The sequence below is a fragment of the Kogia breviceps genome, chromosome 7 (assembly GCF_026419965.1).
Source record: "Kogia breviceps isolate mKogBre1 chromosome 7, mKogBre1 haplotype 1, whole genome shotgun sequence".
Taxonomy (NCBI): Eukaryota; Metazoa; Chordata; class Mammalia; order Artiodactyla; family Physeteridae; genus Kogia; species Kogia breviceps.
Genome location: NC_081316.1, coordinates 109,287,075 through 109,309,484, shown reverse-complemented (window position 1 = coordinate 109,309,484; position 22,410 = coordinate 109,287,075). Strand labels below are relative to the sequence as shown.

Below are 22,410 nucleotides of genomic sequence, written 5' to 3'. Positions count from 1 at the left end.
GAGTCGGCATGATGTTGCAGAGAGAGCATGATCTTTGAAGCTGGCAAGCTCAAGTTCACATCCACGCTAGGAGAGGTTTGTGAACTTGGCAAATTACTTCAACTTCCTGAGTCTCCAACTCTTCAGCCCTAAAATCAGAGTGAAAAAGACTACCTGAGAGGATTGCAGCGAGGATTAAATGCAATTTATGTAAAAGCACCTAGTATCCTACCTGGGACACAATTGAAACAAGAGAAACATTAGTTTCCTTCCTTCCCTGCCCCACCCCATCCTCACCCCTCTGTCTCTGGGACCAGCTTTCCCATAGACCCAGTGCACCCCGCCCCCCCGGAAACCACAGGATCCTTGGAGGCAGGAACCTCTATAACCTTCATAAAAGTTGACCTCTCCCAGACCTTGCCTCTGCTATTGTGTAACTGACTTATAATGATTAGCTCAGTGTTACACCTGCTGAACCCAAAGAAACCACTCTATTGACAATGTCAGGCATCAGAGCAGGTTTATGGGGGACATGCAGTCTTTGGGGACAGTTGGAATCTTGCAGTAATTAACACTAATGTCCAGGTCATACCACTTACCTTCAGGGCAAGCCTTGATGTCCAATTTTGAAGTGAATGGATTTTTCTCCCAAAGTCCCCAGGGAACAATCATTGTCCTTACTGCCCTTAAAGTAACTGCCTCTCCTCACTGCTGGAAGAGGTTTAGGACCACTAGAAAGGATTACGATTATCCGTGACACTCTTTGGTATTAAATCAAAATGCTTTCAATAGTTGGTGGCTGGCTTAGGTGGCTGCCTATGGAACCTTTCATCTCTCTCATCACCTTTCAAGGTTGCCTCTGCAATGGCAGTCTCCAGGAAGAAGGCAGCCTCTGATAAGGAATTCGAATGGGGTCTCAGCCCTGTGCTTACCCATGCGACACTCAGCTTGCTGGAAACATCCTTCCCTTTGGCACAACAGCTCCTTACGTCTCAGTGGAGAAACCGAAGATCAAACAAGCGTGATCTCTGACCCCCACGCTGGCCACCTAGCAGGGTGCTGTCTTCAGGGCAAGGGGGATCTGAAATAATTCATGTTGTTCTCATCACAGTGTTTTGCCTCCACAGGAGGCTGTCAGCTGCTTGGGGCCATCAATCTGACACACGTTTTTAGTTCTACAGGGAGACTAAAATACCATTTAAATCCTATTCCAACATTTCTCAAATCAGGTGGGTGTTACCAAGCATGAAGGCATCATCCAAAAACTCAATTTTAAAGGGTTAGTTCTTTGGGAAAAGTAAGAAAGAACATTTCCTCCTGTTTACTCTGAGATTTGCTTTTTTTCCAATAGTGTGGTTATTGTGCCTTTCTTAATCTTTGGAGATTAGGCTTCAAGTTTTCACCTAGACTCCAATTTGCTCATAAATCTCTTCATTTTGCTTAACTCAAATGTTTTGGCCAACTTCATGGTTTAATAATGAGAAGTAAAATTGGAGCCTGAATGGCTACTAAGGAGGGAATTTTCATTTCGTCTGGAATTAAAAGAGCTGTGGAAGGGTCAGGCATCCTGTCAGACCAGCTGTCACAGCCTTAGCTGAAGCACACCAAATTACACATTTGATATCACACAGTTCTTTATACCCAGGGTAAGTCTCCAGTACGATGACGTGAAAATCCTTCAAATCCAACCCTACTTTCATCCACCTGATTGCTATGCCCCTATTGATTAGCTGCGAACTGTTCACTGAATTCAGGCCACCTGAGAAGCTGCCAGGTCCCCAGAGTGTCCCCCTCACATGCTGCACATCGAAGCCAGGCAAGTTACCCAGCTCCAATACGCTTCAGCACAAGTTGTATAATGGGGGCCCTGAGACCACAATTATCAGATAACCAGGCAGGAGAGAGTACTGTTTCAGCACTTCCACTTGAGCAGACTTTAACTTAAAAGAAAGAAAGAACTCTAAAAAGTTTTAAAACACTTTCCTCGTAAGTTTACCACTCGAGAAAGGTATCCACCCCATGGCCATGTAGCCTAGAATTCCCTCCTTATTCCAGAGTGAGAGGAAACACTAGCTGGGTAATTCCCCTTGTGCAGAGAGAGGGGCTCTGGTTTCTTTTGCTTGTATAGAATATAGCAGGTCCCCTGAGACCGTCGGTGGAGAGGCCACTTGGCACTGAGGAGAATAAAGGGAACCGGCTGGAGATAGACCAGCCCATTTCTACTGGGGGCCTCTTGGATGGTTAGAAAAGAATAAGCTCAGATTTTTCCACCATAGTTACTGCCCTTCAGGTATGTCCCAGGCCATCTTTCGTCACCACCTATCACTTCTGTCTAAGAAGTATCCTGCAATGACTCAATTTGCATTTAACCATATATTGGCCTAGGTTAGAATGCTTTGTGCAATTAGATTTTTAATACAGACTCTAAATTCCTCAAGGTTGAAGAACCTTGCTTTATATTTTTTGTTCATTCATTTATTGATTGATAAATGAGTCAGCAATTAATCTACTCATTATTCTAGCAACTACTACGCTGAGAGCACGGTGCAAGGCTTACTTCTTAGGTACTCCAGGAAAATGTGGTACCTAATTTCTGCCTTCTACTGGTTCAGAATCTTGTTGGATAAGCTCAGTGTATATGGAGATGAAGTTAGGTAATAATACAATGGCGGGGCTTCCCTGGTGGCGCAGTGGTTGAGAGTCCGCCTGCCGAGGCAGGGGACGTGGGTTCGTGCCCCGGTCCGGGAAGATCCCACGTGCCGCGGAGCGGCTGGGCCCGTGAGCCGTGGCCGCTGAGCCTGCACGTCCGGAGCCTGTGCTCCGCAATGGGAGAGGCCACAACAGTGAGAGGCCCGCGTAAAGCAAAAAAAAAAAAAAAAAATTAAAAAAGAAAAATAATGCAATGGCGTACAGTAAGATCACAGTGATTCAAAAACACAGTAAAACGACTAGAAGACGAATTTAATAATGTGTGTCTTTAGGTATTGACATCTGGGGTGGTTTATTCTTCTGCTTTTGGGATTTTCCAATTTTCTATAACGTACGTGTATTACTTTACTAATCGTAAAACACTAAACCTGAAAGTATGAAGTAAGTAGCAAAACAATAACAGAAGTGTTGCCAAATCAAATTAAGATTCAGGGTCAAATGAGTGGCTCAGAAAGTGAGTTCCTTCTGTTTTAAATGACTTGTTTCTGTATCCTTCAGTATCTAGACAGAAATGTGCACTAAATGGATGTTGAAAGTACTTTTTTGGCTATATAATAATAAATTCTTGCTGAATATAAAGTTTGTTGATTATATAATGCCTTTCTATGTCTTTTGTTATCATACCTTTCATTATTAAATAAATCTCTCCTATTATTTTGTAACTAGGTGTTTCCTATCTCTTCAACAAGATAATAATGTTTTGTGTTCTGTATTATCCCCCGTCCCCTGATTAGAGTTATGTACATTTGTCTGCTCTTTTAAATGGCACTTTGAAGTCAGACCCCCAGCTGACAATCATAGGATCTCAAGGTTGAAATGAAAAGGACTTTGCTAAAAATAGTAAGATTCTAGAGCAGGGCGCTGTGTTCAAATCCTAGTTCCACCACTGACTTCTAAATTGCTGCTGGCCAAGTAAAATAAATGGTTTTCTTTTCTGTAACAGGAGGAAAATAATATCTTCCTGTTGTGGAAATAAAAATAGCATGTACAAAACACAGAGCATATTATCTGGCCTTTATTAAGTAGTCAATAGAAGATAGATATTACTATTATTATCATCTTACTCTTCTATAAGGGATCATAGCACATCATCTAATCTGACTTACCCCAAAATATAAGAATCCTCCCTGATATCCTTCATTTATTAAGGTATTTCTGATACCATCAACTTGCATACTCACAGTGTTTTGTTTAAAAGTTCTTCTTTCATTGATCTGTATCCTGTATCTCAGCAATATGCACGATTAGTTCTAGGGGCTACATAGGATAAAAAGTCCACTGCCTTTTCCACATGACATTATCCATCCTCATATCCTTCAGTGGCACCCACAAATCTCCTTCCCTCCCCACCACTGCAAACAGAGCACTTAATAAAGTTTTATTTGTTTGAATGGTTAGAATTAACTCTTTGCTCACAATGGCTTGGGTATCATCAAAATGTAGGGAATGAACTAAAGTGGAGTAAACAGTTACTAGAGGATCCTTCCAGATTTACAAGTCTAGATGGTAAGCTTCTAGATCTACGGGGCTTTATGAATAATTTTCCTCATTTACATTGTTATCTCTGACCACTGAAGAGGACTCTCTCTCTCTGGAATAAAAAACAGAGCAGCTGGATGTTTACATCAACTAAACGACCATTCTGGTTCATTGAGGTGTGCTGTATTAAAACCATCAACCGTCATTGCTGTTAATAATAAGAAACATCAGTATTAAAACCATCAACCATCATTGCTGTTAAGAATAAGAAACATCCTTGGAGAACCTAATAAAAACTCTTCTAGTAAAATTCCATCTCTAAAGTAATATATTTTAGCATCTCTAGTGATTTCTCAGCATTTGTGGAAGCCCATTGTTTCAAAAAGTAATGCAAAACATTAGGAGTGAACAAAGTTATAGAAATAAAGTGATTTGTCTGCTTCAACAACAAAAAAGCAAGAATCCTAGCTAATAAAAATCAAGCATATGCAGAACCCTGCCTGTGTTCTATTCTTTCTGGAGGAAAACCCCCCAGATGGATTGGGAGGCAATGGAAGATACCCTGGTAAAGGAGACAGACAGGACTGGGTTTGAATATTTGCCTTTCGTTATGAGGTTTTGTCTTTTACTAGCTGTGGAAATTTGGACATGTTATTTAACTTCCAGAAGCCTTCATTTTCTCTCCTGAAAATAGTAATATTTAATTCAGAGGGCTATCACGAGGATTAAATAAACACATGTTTGTAGTGTGTTGGGTATGTAGCCGATATTGGAGAAAAGCTGGTTCTTTTCCTCTGCTCCTCTCCTTCTTCCTTGATCTAAACACTAACACTTAGGAAAATAGCAGCATTTTTCTCAACTCGTCAAAACTGGCCAGACTTCCCAGAATGGTAATCAGTCTACATGCTAGAGCTATAATTTGTTAACTTTTCAACCATTACGATGTTTTCACATTTTAAAAGCAAATCACCAAGGGGAATTTCTTTCGGTTTTCCTGGCGAGTAAGGAAGAAACTGATTTTGATTATTTTGGTAAAGATGATCACATTTTTTCCGAGCAAGTACCACCTTGAAGGACTTACACTGAAATGGATAGCCCATGAACCAAGTTCTGGTAATTTTATTTTGGACCAGAAATCACTTTTTGAGGATAATGAGGAGAGAAGGGAGAAGGCTGATGGATTTTTTTCCAAAGCTGGCATGGGAGTCGGGAGGCTGAATTCTTAGAACCTTTATAACCTGTATAGAAGGCACGGAGACCGCTGGGAGAAAACGTTCCCTTGTACCTACCAATTGGAAACAACTCTCCACCAGTTTACGAATATTATCAACCTGTTGTCCCCACCAGGGTGGTGCCCAGCAAAATAAACGAAGTCATATTTTTGCCTGGCATACATTATTAAGTTCTGCGCGGTTGCTTTTTTTTTTTTTTTGCGGTATGCGGGCCTCTCACTGTTGTGGCCTCTCCCGTTGCGGAGCACAGGCTCCGGACGCACAGGCTCAGCGGCCACGGCTCACGGGCCCAGCCGCTCCGCGGCACATGGGATCCTCCCGGACCAGGGCACGAACCCGTGTCTCCTGCATCGGCAGGCGGATTCTCAACCACTGCGCCACCAGGGAAGCCCAGCACGGTTGCTTTAAATCGGAGATGTAGTAGCATATTTCTGCCACTCCGTTTCAAACATGCAACATTTTTATGTACATTTGCTCTCAGTCGAATTTGCCTCATTCATTCATGGGAACCAAATATGTGCAAAGAACCCTATACGCCGTGAACAAATAAAAGATGGAAAGGGCATTTTCTCTGCACTTACAGGGCCTTACACGGGTAGGTGAGAGTCAACACATATGATTCAATGTAGGAAGTGATAAGGGACAGAGAGAAAAGTTGGGAATGTTCAGGACAGAGGTCATTACTGCCTTGGGATGAAGATCATGAAGACATCATGGGGAGATGACATTTGAGCTGGACCCTAAATATGTGTAGGCTTCCATTTGCAGCAACATGGATGGACTAAGAGATTATCATACTAAGCAAACTGGTCAGAAAGAGAAAGACAAACACCATGTGATATCACTTATATGTGAAATCTAAAATACGATACAAATCAATATATCTATGAAAGCAAAAGACTCACAGACATAGAGAACACACCTGTGGTTACCAAGGGGTAGGGGAGATGTGGGAGGGAAGGATTGGGAGTGTGGGATTAGAAGAGGCAAACTATTATACAGAGGATGGATAAACAACTGTATGGGACACGGAACTATGTTCAGTATCCTGTGACAAACCTTAATGCAAAAGAATATGAAAAAGAATATATGTGTATATATATATATATATATATATATATATAAAACTGAGTCACTTTGCTGTACAGAAGAAATTAACACAACATTGTAAATCAACTATTCTTCAATAAAATTTTAAAAAATATATATAGAAGGGTAGACTTTGTCAATGGAGAGTTGAATGGGGAGAGGATTCCAGGAGCTGGGAACTGCCAAAGCATAGGCAGAGGAGAAGAAAAGCATGGGATACACAGGGCAAATGCAGAATAGGAAGCAGTATGGTTTGACTGCAGGGTGGGATGGAAGGTAGGTGGGAGAAGTGTCAGGAGAAGGTTGAAAGATCAGCGAGGGCTGACTCAGGGAGGGCCTTACATCCTCTGGAAATAATGGCAGGCTCAGCAAATATGTGTTCTATTTGCAACAAAAAATAGGCTAGCTGAATAAAAATGTAGTTTCTGAATTCTGTACCTCATTGGTCAACCTAACCACTTTCATCTTAACAATTTCATTGTCTGACCTTTCTGAAAATTATTTTCTGCCTACAATGGGCAAGGCTATTGAAAAGTGTTGAGTACAGAGGAATGTCAACCTGCATTGCTCTTGTTCCCACTGACTGTGTTCTGCTACACTATCGGCAGAACGTCTTACCTCGTCACTTATTCATGCTAGAGGAACTCTGTTTTGCAGCTGATGGGGGTGAAGGGGAAGAGGTTTTAAGAAGTCAGCTCAGGCAACTTATCATTCAGCTGCGAATGGGGAAAAAAAACACCTTTTACTTCATGCATCTACATATAGGTTGGCTTAGAAATAAATTACATCCAAGACTGCTTAGTGAGAACTAATCCACTAAAAGCCAGAAGACTAAAACCAGCAATGTTATCTAGAAGCACGGACACGGGCTGAAGTGATGGAAAGTGTCTTCTCTCTTTTGAAATGGACATAAGGAGCCCTGATGGGAATCTGCAGGTCTATGCTAAACTCACACACACACACACATGCCAGCTTAGCTTATATAAAGGGGAGCAAAAGCACCCCAGAGAAATAAATTTAAGTCTCTCTGTACAGAAGTATTTTTTCATTGGATCCTCTTTAAGCTAGTTTTTAAGTCCCATTACCACATTCGAGTGTGTGGGTATATACTGTCTCCGGTAATGCTGTCCCGTACTGTTTACCTCTCCTTTGACCATCACATGTCACCAGGTTTTGGTGATTTTGTATGCTTTTATATGTCCACTTGGTACTACAGGATTACAGATGATGTAGAAATGGAAGTTACATTCTGTTATTTTTAATGGAAAAGATACTAAGAATCTAATCAGAACAATCCAAGTAGAATAATTTTCCAGGCGGACTCCATGTGCTTCAGATAACTGGATGGTTTAATGGACCGAAAAGCAAAATCATTCGGAATGTTCCTGTACATCAGAAATTTGGGGATTTGGTTCTGCTTTAATTTTTCACGTTGGTTCCACACCTTCAGTTCTGTATTCACCATCCTTACCCCCAATTTAAAAAGTATTTGATCTTTTTTTTTTTTTAAAGAGTTCATAATCCACTTCAGATCATTTCATTGATTATTTCTCAGTTAGTCTTTCTGTATTCTGTAGGGCTAGGCTGTTCCTCTCTGCAGCTAATCCCACTAATACAACCTAAAGAAGCCCAGGAATGAGATAGTGGTGGAAATCTCTAAACAGTATTGGCAGCAAACAGGATGAAGCATAACAGGCGAGCTGGAATCCTGCAAAAAGAAACGCTCTGGGTGAAACAAAACAACAGCAACAACAAGCTGTCTCTTATCAGAAGGGCACTGAATTCATCAGCACGAATTAACCATATTTCATTCCCAGGGAGATGAAGGGAAATCTTATTTTTCTAGATGTAAAAAAATTTGTTTTAACAAAGCCAAGACACAAACAGTCCTGCTTCTTCCCCTAAGCCAATCTCAACTACCGGGAATCTTTAGCGTCTCTGAATGTCTATATGGTTTGTCTTCCAAATCACACACTCCAGCACTTGGATATTTTGTGCTTTACTTCCATTGTTTCTTACAAGTACGTTTTGTCTTCCCAGACAGAGGACAGATAGTTTCTTCCACTTCTTCATTATATCCCACAGAATCTAATGTGGGGCTGTGCACTAAAGAAGTACCTCTCAAGGTCACTCACCAATGTATGAAAAAGTCCCCACAGGGTGAGAGGTCCCTTGGTCCCCGGGACCCTCTGACTTCTCTGCCATAGTCAAGAGAGAACATTGGATTGGGCGCAAGGGTTACTGAAGAGTGGGCAGGATCCTTTAGCTAATTTTCCAGCAGGAGGATCATTGTACTTATGGGTCTGACCTCCATCCTTTATGATATAGACTCTGCATATTCTAACCTTTGTAAACAGGGTCAATTCCCCAGACGCAACACAGTCACAACGCACTGGTTCTCTGACACGCTCTGTTCAGTCCGATCAGTGAAATATTTAGATGCATGCTCTTACTTAACGTATGGGGAGATTGTATACTCAATTTCTTTAGGCCCCTTCTTTGGCCCTCAAATTTTCTGATCAGAGAGGTTGTTTTTCACTTTATTCCCTTTGTATACTTTTTTCTTTCTTGATCTCAGTGCTATATCTACCATTTGTTTAATGGCAATATTCATGGTTTTTTCATTCATTCTTCAGATTGGGAAATTGGTATGAAAGTAACAAAATTTGAATGATAACGTTCTGTTCATAGTGACAGAACTTCTCTTGCCCAGTTGCCCTTACATTATAACGGGGTTGTTGACCTTTTCAGTTCTAAAACTTGGCGACTTTTTTCTTTGCAAGCCTCACCAGCTGTGAGAGATGATAGATAGGTAGGTAGATAGATAGATAGATAGATGAGTGCGTCGATATTTTTTCTGTGAGAAGAGTTTCCTGAAGTCACGTCGTCACCAATCTTTGAGTCATACTGTAGGTTTCCCAGGCTGTCAGCCACTGAGGACACTCCATTGGGCTAATGGTGAGGCATTTGCCAGTGGGGGACAGGGAGCCACCTTTCACAGAAGGGCACTGGAATCACTCAAGGCAGCTAAAAGCTTACTTTTCTCTCTGAGAGGCCCCATAGGAAGCACTAGCTTTAAGTGAAATCTTTATGAAAGGATTCCTTCTCTGAATTTTCCCAACAGGTCTCTTTGTTATTACCCCAAGAGAGCTGCCTACCAGTCAGGGAATCAAATCTCCCTTATCGTGTCCAGACTGCTTTTACTGCTGCACACACCCCCTCGGCGGGAGGGCTACAAATGGTTCTCTCAAGCTCCACTCAAACCACCAACCTGCCGTGTCTGAAATGCCCCGGCCCTTTCTGGCCGCGTGTATTTGACTCCTACACCATAGGGAAGTCCCCCTTGGATACCAAAAGAAAATTAAACTCCTTGGAATTCCAAACTAATAAACTTTCACAGAGTGGCCCCAGGTGGATTGGTTATCATGATATTTGGGTCTCACCTAACCAATAAGAGGGCCGGTTGGCAAGTTCCCAGGATGAATATTCTCATATAAGCTTTGGATTAGAGGAAGCCAAAAGATTTTCGGCCATCTACATGCTCAACTTACACCCCACCTGGGTTCTGAGGTAGAGATCTGGTGACGATTGGGGCCCTGCAAGGCAATTAAAAGAAATAAAGCAAAGTATTATATTTTAATTGATGTAATCTTCAAGCTCCCAGTGGAATCTGGGGTGATATCTGACTAGAGTTACCCTAGGTATCAATAGATGACTATTCTGTGAAAGTGCATTTAGGAAGACAAAACCCTATGAATCCTGAACTTCATTAACATGTGTATCCGTTTGGGGAGGGGCGGGGGGGATTGGCTCTGCCTCCAGGACTACAAATTGAAAGAAGCCACCTAGATTTTTCTGGGGTCTGAACAAAGAGCGGAAGAGGATAGGGAATGGGGAAGGAGCACGAGAAGGGCAGGTGGAGGGGAAGACAGAATGTGGATTTCTACTTTTATTTGCTTTCAGAGTACCTGGATTTTAGACACACCAAACCATTCTTTCCAAACCCGAACAGCTTTCATCCATCACTAACGTTTCAGGGTTTGTTTCTGTTTTATTGTAAATATTGCAGTCGAAGAAAGATAAACAGACAAGGAAAAACAGCTTTATACAGTATACAGAATCAGATAGAAAATACAGAATGGAAAAGAAAGCCGACGACCAACAGATAAAAAGTGGAGACAAACCAAGGAAAAGAACTAGCTGGCTGCAGATTCACCCACCAGCTTGAGTGGGTGAGGGCAGCAATGGTCCCAGCAGCTAATAGAAACTGCCTAGCGGTGTCAGTCTTATCTTTATTCCGTGAAAGCAACAGACTTTATAAATGATTCACGGGGACGTTTATTTCACCAATCCATTTTACAAAAGTTTGCTATTGATCAAGATATCCTGCTCATAAAAACGAGGTGGTTTTTTTTTGTTGTTTGTTTCTGTTTTTTTTAAAAAAAACAACCCTTCCTGCCCCACATGCGATCTGACAGCAGGGACCACATTGTCAGAAGCAAGGAATGGAGCTGCGGGTCGGGGCAGCCCGGCGCCACTGCAGAGTCTGCGGTCCATCTGCCTTCAGGTGCCCTTCCCACCAAATCCACGTTTCTCCAGGAGGCTCTAAGCAAGGTTTAAAAAAAGACTCGTGTCCTGCAGAGCTTGCCGACATTTGATGGTTTAAGAGGAAAAAGTAAAAACATTCGAATTCATGAGAGAGAAGAGGTCAGCCTAGGACAAAACTGGCATCCTTGATAGGAACCATCGGGGTACCCCCAGGATGGCAGTTCTAACTAATAGTCCTGGCACAAAGAAGATGTCGACCTAATGTCGACGGCAAAAACATGGAATTAAGCGCGTTGTCTTGCAAGGGTGTCTTAATTTTAGTAGGTTCAGAACACAAACAATGTGAGGGCAGTTTGATTCAAGGTGGTGACGGCGGGGGAGATGGCTGTAGTGGCTGTTTAGTTCTCTCTCCTCTGAATTTTCTAAGTTGACAAACAGAAATTGCATAGAATTTGTTTTCAATCAGAAAAGGAAAACTCTCTGTGTGTAACTCCCAACTGGCAAAGCCAAGCAAAGGTCAAGCAGCTGCTGAGAAGCTTCACCCCTCCCGTTGGATGAGTTCTCCAGACACTGCAAACATCTCACATGTACAGAAGTACTTAGCAGGCATCTGACAGCCTGGAAAGCATCAGTAACTCCGATTGTGTAGATGAAAGAGAAGTGAGATGCTTCATATAAAGTCATACAAGGGGGGGCTACTGCCCATGCTTAGGTGAGGACTCAAGGGTCCCTAGTTCCCAGGCCTGTGTACTGACTACAAGACCCTACCTCTCTCCCAGGCACCTGGCAAATTCTTGATTACTTAAGATCTTCCCATGTAATACACACACACACACACACACACACACACACACACACACACACACACACACATTTGCACCGAGGTCTCACATCTAGTAGCAAGAAATCACCCAATCCATGATAGCCTTGGGGGTCTGGCTTCATAGGCAGCTTCGGAGTTTGATTAAAAAGAGGTGCAGTTGACAAAGTTTGCAACAGACCAGCAGGGCAGCCCCATCCTTCCCCACCTGAAGACACCACATTCCTGCTGAAGCCAAGGCCACTGTTGGGGAAATTTGTATTTACCCTCTCTGCTCCTTAAACAAGGGCCTGGGATACTTTGTGCCTTCTACTGTCCTCCGCTCTCCCTCTTCTTCAGAGATCACATTCACCAAAGACCAAATCAAACCCAATCATAGTGAGAGTCGAAAAGAGAGAGAAAGAAAGGACAAATTAACCTCTGAAATCCCAGGCATTTCAAGGTCTCTCAGTAAACTATGAGTTAATTGGGTTTTGGCATTTAAAAAAATTACTGGACCTTTCTTTGAGATTCTCCACCGAATTCATCTTCTCCTACATGCCCTGTGGCCCCAGTCGCCACACAGAAAGGAGAGTTCAGCGCCTGGAGTCTGATGCACTGGCCGCTTCATCTCCTAAAATTTAGGAACATGGTAACAGGGATTATTGTGACTTCGACTCCCTAACCCAGCCCCCCCCCCCCCCCAAGAAAACGAAACACAGGAATAGAACTGAGACAACAAAGAAGAAAAGGAGGGAAGGAGAGAAACAGAGAAAACAAAAGAAAAGAACATTAACAAAAATATACAAATCCAGTAAAGAAAAACTTCCCTGTTGAGTTTAATTTTTTTTTTTTTTTCCTCCTGTAAGAACTAGACCCAGGGTACAATGGCCCCCTCCTAGGGGGAAATTCCACTGATGGTGCCACCAACTCATCGGACGGTCTGGGCAGGGACCCCTCCCACCCCGACGCTTTAGTTTTGTTGGGAGGGAAAGGCCCACTGCGGGAACAGGGGGCTTGAGGCCAGGTGGGAGAGCGTCCCCTGCCACTCGAGCTCAGCGTCTCTGGGTGGCCCCAGCTCCCCGGACCAGGGCGCCGTCTCCGGCTGGGGCGTCAGGCTCTTTGATCGTTTTGTAAAGTTACTGGATCCAAAATCTGGAGAGAAGGGTGGACGCTGTACAAGTCCGGGGGCCCCCGCGGGCAGCAGTGCGGGCGCAGCGCATGCCGCCTCCGCAGCGGGCCGGGGAGCCCGGCGTCCTCGGCGACGGGGCTACTCGGGCTCGCTGCTGTTGGTGGTCTTCTCCCACTCCAGGCTCTCCTCGCTGCGCGCCGGCGACGGCCGCGCCCGCAGGCCCTGGAAGCGGCGGCACTCGGGGCACACGCGTATGTGCGTGCAGCCGCGGGCCACCAGGGCGGCCTCCTGGGCCAGTCTCTGCGCCAGCTGGTCCGGCTCCCCGGCCCCGCACAGCTTGCCGTTGCTGAGGGTCACGGTGTCCCGGGGCCGGCGCTGCTTCTCGGGGATGGGGGGCCGCGGCGGCGGTAGCCCGGCGCGCCGCCGGCGCGGGTGGACACTGTCCTGACACAGGACGATGCTGCGTAGCTCGCTCACCATCTCCTGGCAGACGGACACCTGGAGGACACGAGGAGGTCACAGCCCGACCTCTCAGGACCAGCCCCCGAGGGTCCCCTGCGGGCTCATTCGGGCGTGCGACTAGGGTGCAGTGTTTCACAATGATATCATCTTATATGTTTGAAGGCCTTTCAATCCACCTCCTCACTTCCACCCGCTATTTACTATTCAAACATCCTCCATACCATTCCGCCGGCTGGGCTGGTCGTCTCGTCTTTGAACAGCTTCAAAGACACTGATCTCACCACGTTGGGGAGGTGCCCCTACCATTTTTGCACATTACCCTTAAACGCTGCTTCCTTCTACTGACTTCACTCCTCTCCCTGAACTTTTCATCCATCCATCCCAGTTAAATTTGGACCTTGAAGCCGACTAAATAAATAATCCCTTTACCGCATGTCAGTCTTTCGAGCATGTGAGAAAACAACCATGTCTCCATGAACATTCTGTTCTCAGGCCAAAGAGTCTCATTTCTTTTAATCAGCTGGATATGGCTGGAGAGGCGGCGTTCTAACAATAAGTATAATAACAAAAACAAGGCAATCTACTCCTGCAGCTCTGCCATCTCCTGATAAGAAACTCTTGGGTCCAGCGGTGTTTCAAAATATTTTGAATTTTGACAAGGTAATACAATGCACATAAAATATATTATGTATCACTTCCAGTGGGCTCTGGGGAAGACCCTATATTCAAACACATTAATATTTCTGTAGCAAAATGAATATACGTTCACACCAAGTGAGTTAAAGGCCAGAAACATTAGCCTCAAACAAGTCCAAGTCAAAGTTTGCCACCAAAAGCATTGGCGTCAAACTTACAAAAAGCTTGGAACTTTTTGAGCTTTTGAGGTTTCAGAAGTGTGGATGAAGAACCTTGAACCTGTACCGTGACTACTACCGTTATACCCATTTCACAGATGTGGAAATGGAGGCTCAGAGAAGTCAGATACCTTGCCAGAAATTACTCGACTAACAAATAGCTGACCCAGAATTTGAACCTAAACCTACATACTGCAGAGCACATGCATGCTCTGCTTTCTTCTCTACTCTGTGCTGGAAAGGACACTTTCTCCATTAGGATGGGAGAGGAAGCTCTCTGTTCTCTCATGTTCTTTCTTCCAGTCTTCCCGTTCTACCAACAGGACAGTTGTTCTACCACAGTCAGATAGTTAACTTAGCCTTTACTCTTCTTTCTAGATGTTGGGAGAACTTGAACTCCTCACTGAATTTTTCAAGGTACATCCAGACCACTGGAGAGCTCTTGGGAGAATAACCCAGCGTGCACAGATCCTCTACCTGAAGCAGCTACAGAGAAGTAGAATCCCCTAATGGAACACGGCCTGAGTTAGGACCTGAGACCTGGATTCTAGACCCAAGGTTGTTAATGAAGAGCAGAAACTGTAGTCAAGTCACTTAACTTCTCTGTGCTTCTAATAATAATCACAACAAAAACACCACCACCTGCCTAATCTATGATATGTGACAAGAATATAAAGACGTATATTGATATTTATTGACTGTCGACTAAGGATCAAACACTGTGCTTTGCAGTGGAAATACAGACACAAAGGACTCAGTCCTTACTTTCAGGCAGTGCAATGTCTAGCAGCCAGGCTGATAGGAAAATAACTGCCACACAGTTTGCAAGTGCTCTATGTGCTGGTTACAGGGGTGGTGGAAAGGAGGAGGAATGAGCAACTTTCTGGTCCAGGGAAGAAGGCAGGAGAACTGCGGAAGGTTTCACAGGGACAGGAACACCTGAACGAGGTCTTAGGAAGAGGTAAGAGCACCGCCATCTAAGGGGTGGACAGGAGAAAGCCAGTAACGCTGGAGAGGGAAGGAGGAGGGAAACCAAGAGAGCTTGGAGCAGGCAAGGCAAGGGAGGAGAGAGTTCTGGAAGGAGCGATCCACTTCATCAAGGGCCATGCTGAGGTCCAATAAGGCCCAGTGGGTTCTCTTTTGGTTTTGTTCATTGGGAGGGGTCAGACCTCTCAGCCATGACCTTTCAGGGAAGGGGTGGGGAGAAGCCAGCTGCTGTGGAGTGAGGCCCGAATGGGAGGGAAGGACGTGGAGAGAGAGACAGTTGGATCACCTGGGCTTGCAAGAGGAGAGGGGTAAGGCAAGAGCAACAGCAACATGGCTATTATTTGCAACTATGGAATACACATGAGCATAGTTTTGGACTTGGAGGAGAGAGCAGGCAAAAAATAATAATAAAGGGGAGAAAAAGCATAATCTTAGAGGAGCTGAGGAAAGGTGGGAACAAGGCAGAGATGGAGGGATGACCAGAACGTCTGCAGCAGCCCTGGGGGTGGCTCCGGTTGTGGGTAAACTTTTAGGTGGGCGTTTTAATTGGGAGCTGGTCACTCCTGAGTTCCGGGTGAGGCAGGAGGTAAAATTAGTCATGGAGGAGCAAAGGGATGTGAGGAGTGGGTGATGGCTTGGAAGTCCTACTGGGAAGTGGAAAAGAGGCTGAGCACAGAAATGGAAAAGACTGGTCAGCAGGGTTGAATGGAGGCCCTACATGAGGCTGGACCGCATAGGTGTACAGGGGTGCTGTACTCTTCTGCGCTGTTGTCTACCGTTAGGAGCTGTCAATTAGGGAAGGAGATTTTAGGACGGTCAGGAGTTGGGAGATTGAGATAGAGGTCAATATACTTTGAAAGCCAAACAATGCAAGTAGCGTGTAACGATTTGTGCCCTGGAATGGAGGTAGAATGGGATAAAGTCGTCTTTCTTCTCTCAGACATCTGTGTGAGGTTTCTATTAACCCAGTTTCTAAGCCACGGGTTTGGGAATTAAACTTATTCAAAATCCCTGAGAAGGAAGATGTCATTTTGAGCTCTCGTGAATTGGGATCTCTCTAAACAGCTTTACCTGCAAGGCAAAAACATACTTAAGATGGGAGAACCAAAGCCATCGTTTCCATTAGTAACCTGGTACTTTCGCCTGTTTTCCCTTATAACACTACATCTTAAATCATAGTTGTGTAACTCTTCGTTGTTCATAAAACACTTTTCGCAGATTTATTTATTGGGCTGTTTCAAAGAAGAATCTGAAGCCCAGAGAGGTTATGTGCCCTTTCTGTGGCTGCATAGTTAGTAAGTGATGAAGCCTGAACCCTGAGCTCCTGCCCTCGGAACTGGGATTCTTTCCGCTGTGCTGTTCCATGGGTGCCCCATCCTCCTGTGGGATTTCACAAGTTCTGTCTGAAATCACCTTTGACCCTGTGTGAGCCTGTGAACTTGGCCCTGCCTGCCAATACTATATACGTCGTACCCCTTAGAAGGTTTACCTCAGTCGCTTCCGAGTGTCGGAGAGTCCATAAAAACTCCAACATAGCCATAAAAATGGCCACGATTAAGCCACAGATAAGAACCACAAAGATTCCACCAATATTCTCCATTCCCAGTCCTGTAAGAAAGTGAGAACAAACAAAAAATAGTGTCAAAGAGCTGGGAGACATAATCATTCTACCAAAAATGCTGAATGACCAGAACTTGAGTCTTGTAGACATTTTACACACATGTTCCTTGAGATATAATTATTCTTTGGAAACAAAAATGCAGCATAACTGGAGTAGAAGAGGGGAGGGGGCTCTAGATGCAAGTGGAGGAGATTGGTGAGAAGCTTTCTGGGGTGGGAGGGTCAGTCATTTTAAGAAAAGGGCTAAGGAAAATTTTGATTTAGCATATAGAGACATGATAGCAAAATACCAGTAAATTCTAGCAGTTTCATAAAAATTTCATCAATCTTCCTCTAGTAGTGTGTTTGCTTGATATAAAGCAACTGTCATAACCAAACTGTGGATAGAAAAAATTACATTTACTTAACTGTGTCAACACGTTACTACTAATAGACTTACTTGGAAAGTAAAACGTTTTATCCCAGGTGGTTCCCAAACCTGGGTGCCATCAGAACGACCTGGGAAGCTCATTAAAGGTATGGATCCCTAATCCTAATCTGTATTTTAAAATGCATTTCACAAGTGATTCTTTTCCAGGCAGGCCTAAGATTTGTTTGCAAATTGGTATTTTGGGAAGCACTGTGTATGGCGAAGTTCCTTGAAGTTAGGCTGTTTCTAGTTGTGACCTCATTGCCAAGCATGACACCTGGCATATCAGATACACTCAATAGATATTTCTGGAATTATATGGCTGTGTCCAACACTGAGTTAGCTAAGTAATTGGATGCTTTTTTGGGTACTAGAGAAACCCAAACATTTGGGGAGTGTCAGAAACACATGAAACCCTGATTCAAGAGGAGCCACGATCACAAATCAAAAAGCATCTTTTATCCTGAAAAATGCCAGGAGGGTAGCTTATGTCCTGTGCTGTTGGAAGGCCTGCACACTTGGGTGTTTGTTCAACCAGCGGTGCCTTCATGGGACACAGAGCTATGTCAGTGTCAGGGAAAGCCAGCTTCCTACCACACTGAGATGAGCCATGGATCAGAAGTAGAAATCTGACACTGCTTCCTACACTTTGGAAAGCTGGGAAAATGGCCCTACCTAGCCATTTTAAGATGCCTTGGGTTTTCTCTCACAAAGACTCAAATGGCTGTCTGTTGGTTTGTTGTTTTGTTTTTAAAATAACACAGCTCGGCGCAGCGCCTGCCTACACCGATGATCTGCTACAATGGCTCCGGGGGCTTACGTCATGAATGCACCCGGTGGATTGTATACTCTGGTCTGCAGGTCCACACAGCCAACTCTTGGGTACCTGTGCGAGTTAACATCCTCTATTGTGAATAATCAAAAACAGGAGATGACTTAAAAACTCAGTTCTAAGGGAAGGCACACAGCATTTGGAGTAGATTTCTAGCCTCCAAGAGGAAGGGGCTTGGGCTTCATTTGATCATCTGCCTCCCTAACCTGGGACCATTTGGGCAGAAGGTTTTTAACCATAGGAACATCCAGGGACAGAAGGGACACTTAAGGGGGAAGGCACCAAGGACATAGGTGGGGTATCCAGTCACAGCTTTAGGGGTGGTGAGAACCGGGTATTGGGACGTGCATCCGAGTATCATGGACAAACTAGTTTCTCCAGCCAGTGCATGTAGAGAAAGGGCTCCCCAGTGAACGGGAAGTGATGACTGTGATACCAGAGGTGCCTACCTGTTCAGGGAAACAGAGCTCCAAGTGACCGGTGAGGTACCACAAGACTTTCCTGTCACCTTGGGATAGCTCTGCCTCATGTGGAAAAAGACTAGGATCCCCTTGAAGGGCTTCAACCTCCCCTCGTGTTTCTGCAGAGGTGTTCTCCCCTCCTCGAGTCCAATTCTGCCATCTGGACTCTAGCGTTTCCCTGTCTCCCTCAGTCACCACCCCAGCCCTCCCCAACCTTTTCCTCCCTACTGACTCTTTCCCTCGGTGCACACATGCACTCAGGTCTTTCCCTTCTTAAAGAAAAATACAAGATCCTTCTCCCTCCAGCTCTGTCTAGTGAATACCCTCCTCTTTCCTTCCTTCCCTAGGCAAGATTTTTGAAACTGTCTGTATCAGAACTATGTTAAGACAGTCCTTAAAACGCTTACATTTGGAGACCCATCCCACATGAAAGCAAGTAGGAGAAAATGCACCCACATCTTATGTTAAATGCATTTTTAAAATTTTGCTTCTGATGTGACAGAGTGACAAGCAACAGTTAATGTATAATTGGCTGTGATTTCTCAGCAGTCGTTGTTCATACAAGAGAATGTTTGCAAAAGGAGAAAAATCAAACCAAAAAGATTGTTTCTAAATGTAACGAAGTTTTTTTGAATATTAAATTTAAAAATTAATGAAGTCGAAACAATGTTACATTTTGGAGACAGTTAATTACACATCTTAATTTGATTTAGCAATTTTCTTTTTGCAGTTTGAAGCTAATAATTTTTTTCAGATCTCAAACGTAATATTGGACACTCGAAAATGTTTTAGGCACTAGGTGGTCTGTCTATGGTATCTAAAGGAGAGACTGATTGCGTTCTGAATTCACTTTTATTCTCCCGAACATTCACTTGTCATCCCATGAAATTTTGTCTTGTACCACTAAAACCAAGCTCACTGAAGTTACCAACGAACATTTTGTTTCTAAGCTATGGGAAAATTTCCAGTCCCAATCTTAAGTGACCTCTGGTAATACTTGTCATTGTCAACCACACCCCGTTCTTGGCATTTGTTTTTTTTTTTGTCCACGCCGCGAGGCTTGTGGGATCTCAGTTCCCCCACCAGGGATTGAATCCAGGCCACGGCAGTGAAAGCGCCGAATCCTAACCACTGAACCACCAGGGAACTCCCCCTTCTTGGCTTTTTATGAAGCCGTTGCTCTCTGCTCTCAACCAATCTTCTCAATCGCCTTTGCCTGCTCTGAGGCATATTCTCCCATTTCCCTGCATTTGGCCTCTTATCTCTCCTCCAATACACTGTCCTGCTGATTTTACCTCCTAAATACTTTTCAGTTGCTTACCTTCTCTCTCTCTCTCTCTCTCTCTCTCTCTCTGCTACCACTTCCCTAGCTCAAAGCCCCGCCATCTCTCGCTTGGACTTTGGCAGCATCTCCAAAATGATTTCCCTGCTCGTAGCTGTGTCCTCCTCAACTTTACCGTCCACCTAGTTGCCTGAGTGATCTTTCTGATCAGAGATGCTTTCTGATACGACATATGCCACTCTAATATTGCATAAAATAATAATTAGCTTAACGTTATATACCTGGATTTCCCACTAGACTGTGATTCCCTGGAGAGGAAGAGCCATGTCTCGTTCAACTCGGTAACCCCTGGCCCATCATAAGAGCCCAATAAATGTTTGTTGAAAAAAATGAGCTGACAGAAAGAGGATAAGGACATCCCAGGTGTAGAAGCATGAATTCTCAAAAGCTTTGGATACGTACTGTTCATTCCTAATTAAATGTTGTTTAAAATAATCATAAAGTGGGCCAGCCCTCGTTGAGCGCTCCCAGCCTGGTGGCCTAGACTGCACTCTGTGGCTGGCCAGGTGGGACTGAACACGAGGTGGACAGCCCACAGCATGGACTTGACCACACACGGTCGTGGGCAGGCGTGGGGGAGGGGGATGGGATAGGGTTATAAATGGACAGGTGATCTGTGCTGGGATAATCTTGATCAGATCAGGGAAAGCTTCTCTGAGGAGCTCAGGTTTGAACAGGATGCTGGTAGAAACCATGAGTCACTGAAACACCCCGCAGCCTCTCTTTCCCAGCTTCTCTCGTTTCAGGGCCAGCATGTTAATCACGGGTGTTGGCTCCAGCGTGCTGACTCCTGGCTGAGGGGCCCCCTTCTCCTAGGAGCGGGGCTTGTATACCATTCGTGCCTTTAGGAACTTAATGGAAAGTGGAAGCAAGAATAGATTGCTGGCAGAGTCGGAGTTGGAAAACAGATGGAGCGGGGAGTGGGGAGCGGAGTTAGGAGAGAGCGGCCGTTCCGTTAACGCTGTCATTAGTCGTTCTCCTAGAAGTCAGATGCCTCCCCCAGCTCACAGCCCCCACTCAGGGGAGCCTGTCATGTGGACTCCCTCCAGGCGGACCCCGAGGCCCTCCACCCCTGCCGGGGAGTCACCTCATCACTCCCTTTCCCTTCTTCAGACGGGACCTCACAGAAGCCATCCAGACAGATGGCGCTGAAACTGAGATTTTCTCCTGACACTTGGGTCTCTGAGCCTCAGCTAGGCCTCAGCCATAAGACTGTATTAACCGAAATGGAATCAAACTCTCCCCGCAAACTCCTGGCTGATTGAAGACCGACTGTGGTGTGTCACTCACAGATTGCCCACAAATACAAATGAGAGTTGACAAATGCAAATGAAGAACATTGTCTCTAGAGCTAGAATGGCCACCTGGAAGGGAGAATCTCTGAGTGGATTGGAACCTCCACCCACCCACCCACCTGCTCTGCCTTCGGTTCTGACTGGCAAATAATCGCTTCTTGGATTCAGGTGCACGTAGGTCCCAGCCCTTAAAAACCCATGCACATCTCCAGATGGCACTGCGGAAATTTGCCACTGTGATGCAGGAAAGCTCATTCTGAATGGGAGCCTGGGAAGCAAAGAGGCAGCGGCCACAAGAGCCACGGAGTAGGTGCAGAGGGAGGAGAGACCATGATACCACAACCCCGTCAAGGGGCAGCGTATTTAGTCTGTGCTGACGCTGGTCAGCACATCTTTCTTGAGGAGCTCCCGTGAGCTGAGCTCTACGCTAGGTGCTGAAGCTTGGTGCCAGCTTCCACATTGAACATATTTGACAAAAACATGGATTCTTTGACCATTTTGACTTTCAGGCGCTTCCTAATTCAGAGCTACATTCACCTACATCCATGCAAATATATTAAGTGGTCCCATCTCCATGGACTTATTTGTTGTAAACAGCAACTTCATGTGCCCGTATGTGAGCTGACGCGTATGACCTTCCCAGAAAATATAAAGCGAATCGTCACGTTTGCACTGCTGAGGACTGTGAAATACTAAGTTTGCCATTTCTTCTTGCATTGACCATGACATCTGTTGACTAGACCTAGCAGGTTCTGGAGACGGCGATGGCAGAAGGGTAGAGAAAGGAACACAGAATACAAGAGGGATGGTAGAGGCAAAACACAAGTTCTGGGAGAGGTACTTTACGATTTATCAAAATATGAGCTCAAGCACCTCGTTTAAAAAGAAACATTCTCTATCTCATTCAATTACCATTAAAAATACTATAAAGAAAGTCCACGGTTGGCACTTTACAATTAAAGAAATGGAAATTCAGAGGACTTCAAGAATTTGCCCAAGTCTTCAGAGCTCAGATGTGAAATCTAGATAAATCTCACTGCCCAGCTAATGTTTATAAAAATAAAGCTGACCTTTATGAATATTTACTATGAGCCAGCTTACCAGGCTAAACATTTAAATTCAATCCTAACAGTTGCCCTGCGAAATTGGCACTACCCTTACCTCCATGTTTCTGACCAGGA

At 44.6% G+C, this 22,410-nt stretch overlaps 1 protein-coding gene across 10 annotated transcripts in view; it reads right to left on the bottom strand.

The window, feature by feature from the left end:
* Nucleotides 1-10,466: 10,466 nt before the first annotated feature.
* GRIK4 (glutamate ionotropic receptor kainate type subunit 4) overlaps nucleotides 10,467-22,410 on the bottom strand; it is a 421,209-nt gene continuing 409,265 nt past the window's right edge. For 5 of the 10 annotated variants that reach the window (XR_010841462.1, XM_067039151.1, XM_067039155.1 and 2 more), the window contains 2 exons: nucleotides 16,760-16,878; nucleotides 10,468-13,465 (listed from right to left, as the gene is read on the bottom strand). Coding sequence is in view for 9 of the 10 variants with exons in the window: in XM_067039151.1 (XP_066895252.1) it covers nucleotides 13,106-13,465; nucleotides 16,760-16,878 (479 nt within the window). In the remaining variant the exon portion in view is untranslated. Of the gene's footprint in view, nucleotides 13,466-16,759; nucleotides 16,879-22,410 lie in introns of all 10 variants that reach the window. The other 5 variants (XM_059069793.2, XM_067039152.1, XM_067039157.1 and 2 more) reach the window with 2 other exon arrangements.